This window comes from Convolutriloba macropyga, chromosome 5 (assembly GCF_964194025.1).
Source record: "Convolutriloba macropyga chromosome 5, txConMacr16.3, whole genome shotgun sequence".
NCBI classification, from domain to species: domain Eukaryota; kingdom Metazoa; phylum Xenacoelomorpha; order Acoela; family Convolutidae; genus Convolutriloba; species Convolutriloba macropyga.
In genome coordinates this window covers 47,893,787-47,907,660 of record NC_134472.1, presented here as the reverse complement: position 1 = coordinate 47,907,660, position 13,874 = coordinate 47,893,787, and the positions used below count along the sequence as shown (strand labels likewise).

Here is a 13,874-nt window from a genome sequence, read left to right as displayed (position 1 = left end):
ACTACTATCCACATGAGGAAGAATTTTTCGTAAGTTTGCACATTCATTCAGAATTTTTTCTAATAGGTATGCTAGGAATTCCTGTAAAAAGAACACAATCATAACATTTGACTACATTATGCACAAAGAACTCTAATGTTTCCATGGAGAAAACCGACTATTTCTTACGTTTCAAACGGAACATTGCCGTTCAAATGGCCATGCCTCTCATACACTGTTGGATGTAATTAGGAAACAACGGGGCGGTTATCGCTACACAGTTACCGGCCGTCAAGTACTAGATTATGAGAGGGACTAGATATTTTGCCGGTGTAATTATAATTTTGTAGTCCACGTGAAACAAATATTTTGTCGATTTGAGTCATCCTGTTGAAACTCCCCCCGAACATTTACCTTTAAAAACGAATCTCGCGAAGCCGAACATACCGAAGTTTTGTTACGTTCCAGACCAAAAATACCGACAATTTCCCCGTTTAAAACCGAATATACTGACGAGTTCTTACGCAGTTTTTGGTACTCTAGACTACATAGATTTGAAACGCTAGCGAACGTTTCAAAGTTCAAATTTAAGACAAGTAGAAATCAGCATAATGATCCTCCTATGCATGCGTAGAGTTTGAAACGTTTGTAAATATGTCTAAGCACAGTGGCTCTTGTGATGACGTTTTTGCCAGAAGACATATGGGACAGTCTTCAGTGATTTAAAGCTATAGCGAATCGATTGTGTTTCAGGAATGATAACATGCTTAAGAATGCTGCAACGTCTACTCTCCCAACCCATGAGCAGTTCAGTGAAAGGCGAGGCTAACTTGATCGCTTGTCTCAATCTTTTCGAAGCTTCCGGTTACGACATTCTTCTTCGACTCACTAAGTCTGCGGTTGTGGACACTTCATCGTTTCTGTCGCGCTCACATCAACTGAACTCAAGGCTCCCAGAGAACATTTTGACTGCTTGTATCGATTTTGCATTGCCATTATTGGAAGTTTTGAAATTTCTCATTGGTCAATTGACAGCAACCAATGAAATCCAGTTCCGTGATATGCGTGTGGTGGAAGCAGTAGTGACACTTCATGCGGTTGTGAGTTCAAAAGTGAATGGCAGAGATCTGGTCATGAAAATGAAGGGTGCTAAAATTAGATCACTCACTGTAGACGTACTTCTCATGTACACTAAGGAATCAACAGCTGTTATGCGCGGAGAGGGTACGTAACCTTGCATTGTCGAAAATCATCATCCGCGACTATTCGTGAAAACCGTTCCAGGAAAAATAAGCCTTAAAATAAACCCTTAGTTATCGAAGACTGTTCATGAACCATGTAATTTTAACCGCACGTACCAACATTGCTGGCAATAATATGGCTCTTTACCTTCTGCCATATTTAGCGTACAGACAACTTAACTGCGTAATATTATTTGTTTATTAAATTTAAACTGATTATGGTTTTAAAACGAAGCTTTAAGTTGTTTAGTAGCCGCATCCTCTTCTCAGCCGACTATTATTCCGCCTCTTTTACGTCGTTTTAAAACCATATTCGGTTTAAATTTCATGAACAAATTATATTTTAAGTCAAATTGAAGTGATGTTTTCGGTCACGTCGAAACAGGAAGTGGAGCGAAAAGGCGACTGGTTTTGCGACGTGAGATGTTTTTAACTCTAATTTTATAAATAACTGAGAAAACGGTGTTTGAAGAAAATTTCGCTTTCTTGTAAGTGATTTTTCACTAGCGGCAAGAAGACTTTGTATGACTTAGAAAAAATTATGTCAATTTTTCTCGGGCATTAAGTTATCAAGGTTCCTTAGAGTTTACTGCTAATAAAAAGTTACTGCTGAACTAAAGATTTAGTATTACTCCTTTTTGTTTTCCAATTTAGAGTCTGAGCTCACCATATTTATCGAATCTAATGAAACTGCGGACCAAATTAGAACAATTATTCTGTAATTAGGACAGAAAAAAAATTAGGCTGTCATTTTTTAATAGCCGCACAGCGATAGCTGGGGCTATTATTGGCCTTCTTTTGGTTTTTTACAATCCAAGAATTGGATTGTATTGGTGCTCTGTCTTTTTTTATTTTTGTAAGATGTTTTCACACCTTTTTTCATGACTTTGAGCTTTCAAAACGGGATAAACAGCTAAAGCCCAGCGGGCATCAAGTTTCATTAGAGGCCCTTAGCCGCGTTTAGTAGTTCTTCAAGTACTTAGAGTGGTGAAGCTACTGGGAAGGCCGTAATTCAAGGTTAACAGGTCATTTTCAGAAATTTTTGAGCCCAAAATGTTGCAATTTCTTCGTCTTTTTTGGGATTTTTTGTTGGACCAGTGTGAAATTGAGGTTTGTAAAAGTTGTTAAAGGTCTTTTGCAAGACGTAATTACTTTTTTTGGCCATTTTAAGAGCTATAGGTATTGCTACACCAAACATAAACACGATAATTTATTTTAATTCTAATTTTTTCAAGTTTTTTGAATATTTTTGTTGTTTCAGCTCTTGGTGTCACAATAATAGGTTTTTTTTTATAGTTTCTAGAGGTAACGGAATGGTTTTCAACTTCACGAATTTTACCAATTTTTTTTTGATAAAACTTGCAGTTTTTTCCAATTTTCTGACATTAATTGTCATTGTTCAAGTTTTCTAGCTCCAGGGGGCAAGAAATCTCGTCTAGGATTTATTTGCTAATAGTTTACTTAATAGTTTACTGCAAAATTTTTATTGGCCAATTTTTTCAAATTTTTTTTGGAAATTGTTGTCAATTTTTGGGTTTCTTTAACCTGAACAGCCAGAACATTTCCTTTAGGTTTTGATAATAGGTTACTGCATAGTTTCTAGTGGTAATGGGGAATGTGTTTCAAGATTTTAATATTACAAATTTTAGTGATTTTCAAATTAAAATTTTTTCTTTGACTTCCTGAATTTTTAGTCTTTTTCCTCAGTTGCCAGATGTTTGCTGCTATTGAGTTTGCTAGTATGTTATTGCAGAGTTTCTAGTGGAAACAAAACAGTTTTCTGTTTTTTTAGATTGCAAATAGAAGTAATTTTTTAAATAAAGCTTGCAATTTAAAATTTTTTGATTGTTTTTAGATTTTTTGAATTTTTTATGTCTTTTCTGAGTTTAACTATCTTTATTGGCCAACAATTTTTTTAATGTGTTGCAGATGAGTTACAAGACAGAACTCCACAGAGAAAAAATGAATTTGAACATTTTTTCCAGACACATTTTTGAAAACTATCTTTAAATTTTTCCTTTTCATTTGAAGCATTTGTCTTATTTCTTTTTAAAGCGTTTGTCATTTGTTTCGAGATTATCTAACTTTATTGTCAAATTAATCGCTTTCATGTTTTTTGCGTGAGTTAATGACTTTTTTGCATTGTGTCATAAATGGCTTTCAGGTTAAAAGCTTCAAGTGTTTAGGAATAATTGTTTTTTCTTAGTTTGATTCTTTTAGTTTCTCAACTTTCGAGATTTCGTCTTTTTGGCGGGGATTGTTTAATTGACCTGCTGGTCAGGTACATTAGGTCTGTTTTTCTTTCAATTCCTTGGATTGTATTTCAGGACTTGTCCTGCTATGTTTTTTATTTCGTCGTCATGATTTTACGACCATATGACGTCACAGCCACTTTTTGTTCATTCGCTCATGCAATTTTAACTGAATTGCAAGTGTGACGTCATTTTTCGCTCGTAGTGGAGCGAGTTTTTTTGTTCATGCGCGTGATTAAATTTCTGGTCACACTTGACTTACCTCACTCTCAAAAATGACTTTCTCATTGAAATTGACTTTTATTTACTTTAATTCAAAGAGATAAGGTCAAATGGGTGTGTGCCACTCTAAATGAAGGTTATTTGAGATCAGCTAATAGAGGCAGCAATAACTTTATACAGATTTTTAATCAAAATATAACATATCAATGAAAAGACGTTTTTTTGGTCTGTCTTTTTTACTGTTTTTTTAGACTGCCGATCTACGAATCTATTGCGGCTATTTTCTGGCAATCTGCCAGCTATGTTCGTCATATTTTCTCTTTTCTTTTCAATTTGAACGTGGGGGTAGTGGCATAAACGACGGTTGTTTTCCGGCATTTTACCGGCTGTTGCATTTTTTCATTTTTTGAAACTGTGTTCACTTTTTCCTGTTTTTTTAGCTCAAATAGTCGATAACTTGGTTTGAACTTTTATTGGGGGTTCTGGTAATTCGTAGGTAGAGTGAATCATTTAGCATTACAATTTACCAATTTTTTTAACCTTTTTGCTCACAAACAATTTTTTGTAGCAATTATATTACTCCTGTGGCCTTTTTAATGCGATTTTTTGTCTGAACCCTTTTAATTGCGACCACAAAAACGGAATAAACAGGTAATCTGGTTCTATACAGGTAACCATGTGATTTATGTGGTCTCTACCTCTGATCCATAACTTCTAACTTCAAGCCGATGTAACTTTTTCTGAGATTTCTTGTCATTATTTGAGTTTTAATGTTCATACAGTCTTTCTTGAAGCTTTCAATTGCATAGTTTCTGTGTTTTGAGGGTCATCAGGGTTAGCCGCTTTGAATAAAGGATCTGTGATGACTCTAATTTGGAGCGCATTTTACTGATGGTTTTTCTGTGAGAAAACCGTGCTTCTGATCCGTGTGAATATTTGTCTGAGAAATTACTTTCAATTTTGGCCGTTTTGATTACCGATGTAGTACCTCGATTTTTAATTGCTCAAACGTAGTTTGTAGCAATTATATTAGTCCTGTCGGTCTTTCGTGCGATTTTTCGCTTGACTGATTTTTGTCTGACGCTTTTGACTTTTCGTCCTCAAAAACGGGATAAACAGGGAGCGCCAAACGGGCATTAAGTGCTTTTAGAGCCTTCCAGCTCTGTTTCATCTCAAACTGTTTTAGGACTTATACTTATGGTGTGAAGGGCGGTTCTTAGAGGTTGAAGACACCCCGACTGTTGACCCCCCCCCCCCCACCGCCCCCCACCACGCTTTTGCCCACCACCCCACTGATGCCCCCTTCCTAGCCATGAGGCCCCGGTGCATTAACCCCCCTGCCACCGTGGCTACTGACGAACAACCGATCGCTAAAAACACGCAATTTTTTTTACTAATTTCACAATTTTCACAAGTTTTTTTTTTAATATTTTCGTCATTATTTGAGTTTTATCAGTCTTAGGTGTCAAGGAACTTCGTCTGGGGTTTTATAGTAGCTTACTGCTTACTTTCTATTGGTAGTGGAGTGGTTTTAACATTTCAACATCACAAATTTTAGCAGTTTTTTTGACAAAACGTGCAAATTTTTTGATCATTTGATCATTTTTTGATCACGTGCAAATTTACTTTTCATTATCCGCCTCTTTCCAGATGCAGGGGACAAAAAACGTCCTTACGGGTTTGATAATAAGTTACTGAGAAAATTTCAATTGCCACGATATAGCTTCCACTATAACAAATTTTATCATTTTTTTTTATAATACTTGCACTTTTTTCGTGTTTTTTGAAAAGTTTTGTCGGTTTTTAGGTTTCTTTAGCCTCAGAAGCCACATAACCTCTTCTAGGGTTTGATTATAGGAGTGTATTATAGGAGGTAGTGGGATGTTTTTCAAGATTTTTTTAACCGCAATTTTTTTGAAAAATTTTTGCAATTTTTTCAAATTTTTTGAATCTTTTTGATTTCATCATTTTTTCCGGCACCAGGGTCCTAGGGACCCCCTTGAGGCTTAATTATAAGCTGTCGCATAGTTTCTAGAGTTAATGAAATGGTTATCAATTTTTTAATGACTCGAGCTTCAGCACTTTTTTGATAAAATTCAATTTTAAGTTTTTGGAAAATTGTTAACATGTTCCAAGTTTATGGATCTTCTTAAGCCAGCAAAAATTTCTAAAGCTGGGAATAGGGATATACTGGATAGTCTCTTGAGGCAATGAAATGGTTTTGAAGATTTTAATTTTTTGAATTTTAGCAAGATTTTATTAAAATTTAATATTTTTGAAATTTTTTCATGTTTTTGTTCTTTTCCGAATTTAACGATGATTAGTGGCCAACGAAGCTTTTTAAGTTCTGCAGATGGGTTACTTGACATAACTTCAAAGACAAAAAATTGTTTGGAACTTCACTGCGAAATCTGGAAGCTTCTCTTCTTAGTTTTGCAAACTTTTGCAAATTTTAAAAATCTAAGTTTTTTATTTGGTTTTGTTTACTAACAAGGCTAGAAATCTAAACGTTGCAGAGTCGAATCAAGCTAAAGCTAGGCTCACTAAACCTTGGCCAGCTGCGGACAAAGCAAACCGCTAACCGGTCGTTTGAAAGCAATTCGCCCGACGTTAGTCGGTTAAGTTGAAATGAAGTTCTGCAAAACTTCCAGATTCTCAATCCAGCGCTTCATTTGCCATAACGCTTGCTAAATACCGGATACTTATTTGACCAAAACTGGTTTTTATTTGCTTCTGTACCGGTGATTGATGTTAGAATCTTTGTTTTTCTCTCGCAGTCGACTTCTTACACTGATTGGCTAGTCTGATGCTTTAGTCACTACCTCTGATCAATGATTCCAATTTTATTCTGATACGTAATTTACTCTTCTGCATTTTCTGTTTTTCTTTCGTCTCAGCGTTGTAAAGGTAGAACTCAACAGAGTGCTTGGTTTGCTAGTCTTACTTTTGGCTTTTTTCCCGACCTTCCAATTTGTTAAGATATCTTTTCTTTTTCGAAGTTTTTTGTCTCTATTTGATTTTAACTGCTAATACTTTTTTTGAAGATCTTAATTGTACACGTTGTTTGTTTTTAGTGTAACAGTTTTAACAAGTTTAACTTATGGTTCTTTGAAGATGCTAATTTTTTGTGCATTTTTACTGATGGGTTTGTGTTATTATTACCGAACATTTTTTCTGATCCGAGTGGAAATTTGTTCTGAGAAATTATTTCTTGCACATTTTGATCAGCGTTTTAGTAATTCAATTTCTTAATTAACTTCAACTTTTTTCAATCTGTCTATCGTTTACATTACCATATTGTTTGCTAAATACTGAATACTTGTTTGAGCTGAACTGTTTTTGATTTGTTTCGCAAACTTTGATTGATGTTTTTGGAATTTTTGGTTCTTCCTGCGCAGTATTTTTTCTTCAACTGATTGCTACTCTGATGTTCTAGTCACTACCTCTGATTAATGATTCCAATTTTGTTCTGATACGTAGTTTACTTTTCTGAATTTTCTGTTCTTTTTTGTCTCAGGGTGGTAAATGTAGAACTAAAAAGATTGCTTGATGTGCTAGTTTTAATTTTGTCTTTTCTCATTTCTGATTTAAAATTTCGAGTCATTTTTGATGTTTTATGTATTTGGCAAAGATTATTTCTTCGGCAATTACATAGACGGCAGAGATTACTTCAGTGAGTTGAACTTATTTTCCCTCTGGTAGAGTAAACAAAATGGTAAATGTAAACGATAGACCGAGATTGAAAAGTTGAGGAAATTCTTTAAAAAATCGATTTAATAAATCTTTGTCCCAAGTGATCCAACAAAAAGAGACAACAAATATCACTCGGATCAGATGCAAGAGGTCGTTTCTGGTTGCAATTGAACATGACAAAAAACCATCATTGAAAATGCACTCAAAATTAGCATCTTCAAAGAACCATAAGTCAAACTTGTTATTACTGTTAACCCTCAAAGCACAGAATTTGTGGACAATTAAGAGCCTACAGAAAAACAGTAAGAACAGTCAAAATCAAATAGTGACAAGAACTCAAAGAAGACAACTTTAAATCGGACTGAAGTTGAATGTCATGGCTTTCAAATTCAGTCCGATGTAAACTTTTCTTCTTTGAGGTTTTTGTCACTAATTGTTTTATACTGTGCACAATGTTTTTCGTGAAGCTCTTAATTGTACCCATTTTCTGTGTTTTGAGGGTTAACTGTCCTTTTTTTGCCATTTTGTTAATTTCTAAGCCAATCTGAGCAAAATTGTTCATGGTTTGTTGCTTTACATGTGATTGATGGTTATGAATTTTCGTTTCTTTCGCAGTAGTTTTTCCTTAAATTGCTACCTCCTCTGATGCTTTAGTCACTACCTCTGATCAATGATTCCATTATATTTCTGATATGTAATTTACTCTGCCTTTTGTGTTTTTTCGTCTCAGCATGGTTACTGTAGAACTCAAAAGGTTGCTTGGTGTGCCATACTGTTATTCTCGAAGCTCCTAATTGTACATGTTTTCTTTGTTTTGGTTCTTATGGTTCTTTGTGGTTCTTTGAAGATGATAATTGTGAGCGCATTGTTACTGATGGTTTTTATTTTATTCAATTGCTGCTAGGAACCAATTCTTCTAATCCGAGTGGTTGTTTGTTGTTTGTTAAAAATCCTTTCTTTTTGGCCATTTTGGTCAGCTTTCTAGTAAATCGATTTTCTAATGGAATTTCTCATCTTTTTTCAATCTCGATCTGTCGTTTCCATTTACCATATCGTTTGCTAGATATTGGATCTTTCGTTCTTCTTCTGCAGTACTTTTCCTTGAACTGATTGCCTACCTGATGCTATCTGGTCAGTACCTCTGATCAATGATTCTAATTTTATTCTGATACTTATTTTACCCTTCAGCAGTTTTTCTTTTATCGTCTCAGCAATAAGATAGATCAGCAGATTGCTTGGTTTGCTAGTTTTACTTTTGTCTTTTTTTCGTTGTCAATCTCTTGTCATTTTCCGTTATTGAGATGTTTAAGCTATCCTAAACGATGAGGATTACTTCAGTGAGTTGATTTTTTTTAACTGATTTCTTTAATGTGACGTATGTATTCTGTACCTCTAGTCCATGACTTCTCACTTCAGTCTGATGTAAACTTTTCTTCTTTGACGTTTTTGTCACTATTTGATCTTACTGTTTATACTGTTTTTCTTAATTTTACCCATTTTCGATGTTTTGAGGTTGAGACTTATGCTTCTTTGAAGATGCTAATTTTTAGTGCATTTTTAATTATGATTTTTGTGTTATTGAATTGCTGCTAGAAACCAGTTCTTTTGGTCATTTTGGTCAACTATTTAGTAATTTTGTAATGAACGTCCTCAAAGTTTTTCAATCTCGATCTATCGTTTCCATTTATCATATCGTTTGCTAAATATTGGATACTTTCTTGATCAAACGCTTTCGTTTTCTTAGTTACCTTTGAGAGGTGTTTCTAAATCTTTTCGCTCGCAATGCTTTCCCTTGAACTGATTGCGTACTCTGATGCTATTGTCACTAACTCTGATCAATTATTGTAATTTTATTCTGATGCCTAACTTATTCCTCCGCTTTTTGTTCTTTCACAGTCTCAGTATTGTATAGGTAAAACTCAGCATATTGCTTCTCTTGCTAGTTTTACTTTGTCGTTTCTTTGTTTCGGTTTATCATTTTCAGCTATTCGTTAAGATATCATGAAACGTGCATGTTTCAGACCGGTGCGTTTATTTAACTGACTTATTTGCTTTTGCGTTTGCACAACTTTTCGTTGAACTGATTGTCTACTCTGATGCTATAGTCACCACCTCTAATCAGTTATTCTCATTTTGTTCATGATGCTTAACTTATTCTTGTTTTTTTTTCTTGTTCTCTTACCGTCTCAGCTTTGTATAGTTAAACCTATATTGCTTGGTTTGCCAGTTTACTCTTGTCATTTTTTTTATTTCGACCTAGCTTTTTGAGCTGTTCTTTAAGATCTCCTGAAACTTGCATGTTCCAGTCAGCTGATTTTATTTAACTAACTTTTGGCTGATGTAAACTTCTTCTTTTCGAAAATAATTGTCACTGTTAAATTTCAAGGTTAAATTTTTTAACTACTTTGACTAATGATTTTTCAATGATGATAATTTGTAGTGCTTTTGTACTGATGGTTTTTGTGCGAGAAAGCTATTGCCACTAGTAACCAATTGCTGTTTCTGATCTGTGTGATTGTTTGTCTGAAGAATTTTGACCATTTTTTACTTCGATTTTTAAATTAATTTCTCCAAATATTTTCAATTCTTGATCCATCTTTTCCATTTACGATTTCGTTTGCTGGTTAAAGCATGCTTATTTGAGCAAAAGTTTTGATTTGTTTCAATACCTGTGTGCGATGGTTCTGAATCTTTCGCTGTAGTATTGTCCAAACTGATTGCCTACTCTGATTCTTCAGTCACTGCTTCTGATTCTATACTTTTGTTTCGTTACCTGTGATTGATGTTTATCAAAGTTTGGTTCTTCGTTAGATTTTTTCCCTTGAATTGATTGCCTACCTGATGCTATAGTCACTACCTCTGATTGATTTTTTCCTTGAATTGATTGCCTACCTGATGCTATAGTCACTACCTCTGATCAATGATACTCATGTTTTTTCTGATACTTATCTAATTCGTCTGGATTTCGTTTTCTTTTTTCGTCTCAACATGGTATAGGTATAACTAAACAGGTTGCTTGGTTTGCTAGTTTTACTTTTGATTTTTTAGCTCTGATCTATAATTTTGAGTAATTTTGTGTTTTTGAGATGTTAAAGCTATCTTAAACGGCAAAGATTACTTCAGTGAGTTGAAATTTTTTAACAGATTTCCTTAATGTGATGTATGTAGTCATTACTTCTGGTCCATCACTTCTGACTCCAGTCAGATGTAAGCTTTTCTTCTTTGAGGTTTTTTGTTACTAATTGATTTTACTTTTTAATTTGTTTTTCTTAATTGTACACATTTTCGATGTTTTGAGGGTTAAGATTTAACCAGTTTCACTTATGCTTCTTTGAAGATGCTAATTTTGAGTGCTTTTTTAGTAATGGCTTTTGTGTTTCTCTCTCTTATTCCGGGTGGGTATTTTTTTATGAGAAATCCTTTCTTTTGGGACATTTAGGTAAACGATTTAGTAATTCGGTTTTGTAGTGAAATTCCAACTTTTCTTAATCTCGATCTATTGTTTCCCTTTACCATATCGTCTGCTAAATATAGGATAGTTACTTGATCAAACAGTTTGATTTTTTTCGTTGCCTAAAATAGGAGTTGAGCCTATAGCATCCTGTAGGCAATCTTTTCCTTGAATTGATTGCCTACAGGATGCTACTTCTGATCAATGATACTAATTTTATTCTGAAACTTATCTTTTGGTTTGGTAGTTTTACTTTTGACTTTTTTCCTCTCTGATCTATAATTTTGAGTTTTTTGATGGTAGAGCTATCTTAAACTGCAAAAGGTTACTTCAGTGAGTTAAAGTTTTTTAACTAATTTCTTGAATGTGACGTATGTAGTCTTTACCTCTGGTCCATGACTTCCCACTTCACTCTACTGTAAATTTTTCTTTGGGATTTATTGTCACTAATTGATCTTACTGTTTAAACTTTTTCATAATTGTACACATTTTCGATGTTTTGAGACTTAACAGATTTAACCAGTTTCACTTATGGCTCATTTTGAGTGCTTTTTTAATTATGGTTTTTGTGTTATTGAATTGCTGCTAGCAACCAATTCTTTTCCTGTTCCGGTTGGATATTTGTTGGAGAAATCGTTTCTTTTGGGACATTTAGGTCAACAATTTTTTTCGTCGCCTAAAGCAGGTGTTGCTGAGTCTTTGCTTCTTTGTTTGCAGTACTTTTCCTTGAATTCTGATGATTCTAATTTTATTCTGATGTTTATATTATTCGTTGGCATTTCGTGTTCTTTTATCGTCTGAAGATGGCATAGGTATAATTCAGCAGGTTGCTTGGTTTGCTAGGTTTACCTGAAGTCAACTGAGTTTAACTGAATTCTTTAATGTGAAGTATTTAGTCTTTTCTCTGGTCCATGACTTCTCACTTCAGTTTTATGTAAACTTTTCTTTTTTGAGGTTTATTGTAACTAATTGATTTTAACTGTTTATACTGTTTTTCTTGAAGCTTTTAATTGTACACTTGATATTTTGAGGGTTAACAGTATTAAACAGTGTCACTTATGGTTCTTCGAAGATGATAATTTTGACTGCATTTTTAATGATGGTTTTTGTGTTATTGAATTGCTGCTAGCAAACAATTCTTAATCCTTTTCTTGGTTGATACTTTTTGAGAAATCCCCTATTTGGGTCGTTTAGGTCAACGATTTAGCAATTCGATTTTGTAATGAACTTCCAGCTTGTTTCAATCTCGATCTGTTTTTTCCCTTTGCCTAAAATAGGTGTAAACTAATCTTAGCTTTATCGTTTGCTGTACTTTTCCTTGAATTGATTGTCTACTTGATGCTATAGTCACTACCTCTGATCAATGATACCAATTTTATGCTGATACTTTTCTTCTTCGTCTGCATTTCGTGTTCTTTTATCGTCTCAAAATGGTATATGTATAACTCAACAGGTTGCTTGGTTTGCTAGATTTACTTTTGATTTTTGCATCTCTGATCTATGATTTTGAGCAATTTTGTTTTTGAGATGTTTAAGCTGTCTTTAATGGCAAAAAGTAACTTCAGTGTGTTGAACTTTTCTAACCGATTTCTTTAATATGAAGTATGTAGTCTTTTCCTCTGGTCCAGGAGTTCTCATTTCAGTCTGATGTAAAGTTTTGTTCTTTGAGGTTTATTGTCACTAATTGATTTTTACTGTTTGTACTGCTTTTCTTGAAGCTTTTAATTGTACCCTTTGATGTTTTGAGGGTTAACAGTTTTAAACAGTTTTACTTTTGGTTCTTCGAGGATACTAATTTTGAGTGCGTTTTTAATGATGGTTTTTGTGTTATTGAATTGCTGCTAGCAAACAATTCTTAATATTTTTCCTGGTTGATATTTGTTTGTGAAATCCCTTCTTTTGGGTCGTTTAGTCAACGATTTAACAATTCGATTTTGTAATGAACTTCGAGCTTTTTGAAATCTCGATCTATTGTTTTCATTTACCATATCGTTTTCAAAATATTTACTTATTTGATCAAACTGTTTGATTTTTTGTTGCCTAAAATAGGTGTAAACTAATCTTAGCTTCATCGTTTGGTGTACTTTTCCTTGAATTGATTGCCTACCTGATGCTATAGTCACTACCTCTGATCAATGATACCAATTTTATGCTGATACTTATCTTCTTGGTCTGCATTCGTGTTCTTTTATCGTCTCAAAATGGTATAGATATAACTCAACAGGTTGCTTGGTGTGATAGATTTACTTTTTGATTTTTGCATCTCTGATCTATGATTTCGAGCAATTTTGTTTTTGAGATGTTTAAGCTGTCTTTAATGGCAAAAGGTAACTTCAGTGAGTTGAACTTTTCTAACTGATTTCTCTAATATGAAGTATGTAGTCTTTTCCTCTGGCCCAGGAGTTCTCATTTCAGTCTGATGTAAAGTTTTGTTCTTTGAGGTTTATTGTCACTAATCGCTTTTTACTGTTTGTACTGCTTTTCTTGAAGCTTTTAATTGTACCCTTTGATGTTTTGAGGTTTAACAGTATTAAACAGTTTTACTTATGGTTCTTCGAGGATACTAAGTTTGAGTGCGTTTTTAATGATGGTTTTTGTGTTATTGATTTGCTGCTAGCAAACAATTCTTAATACTTTTCCTGGTTGATATTTGTTTGTGAAATCCCTTCTTTTGGGTCGTTTAGTCAACGATTTAACAATTCGATTTTGTAATGAACTTCGAGCTTTTTGAAATCTCGATCTATTGTTTTCATTTACCATATCGTTCTCAAAATATTTACTTATTTGATCAAACTGTTTGATTTTTTGTTGCCTAAAATAGGTGTAAACTAATCTTAGCTTCATCGTTTGGTGTACTTTTCCTTGAATTGATTGCCTACCTGATGCTATAGTCACTACCTCTGATCAATGATACCAATTTTATGCTGATACTTTTCTTCTTCGTCTGCATTTCGTGTTCTTTTATCGTCTCAAAATGGTATATGTATAACTCAACAGGTTGCTTGGTTTGCTAGATTTACTTTTGATTTTTGCATC

General features: G+C 33.9%; 1 protein-coding gene across 5 annotated transcripts in view; it reads left to right on the top strand.

Moving 5' to 3' along the window:
• LOC142339431 (protein virilizer homolog) overlaps positions 1–13,874 on the top strand; it is a 170,455-nt gene that overhangs the window by 72,118 nt on the left and 84,463 nt on the right. For all 5 annotated transcript variants that reach the window (XM_075389459.1, XM_075389461.1, XM_075389458.1 and 2 more), the window contains exon 16: positions 733–1,203. In XM_075389459.1, coding sequence (XP_075245574.1) covers positions 733–1,203 — 471 coding nt within the window. The remainder of the gene's footprint in view (positions 1–732; positions 1,204–13,874) is intronic.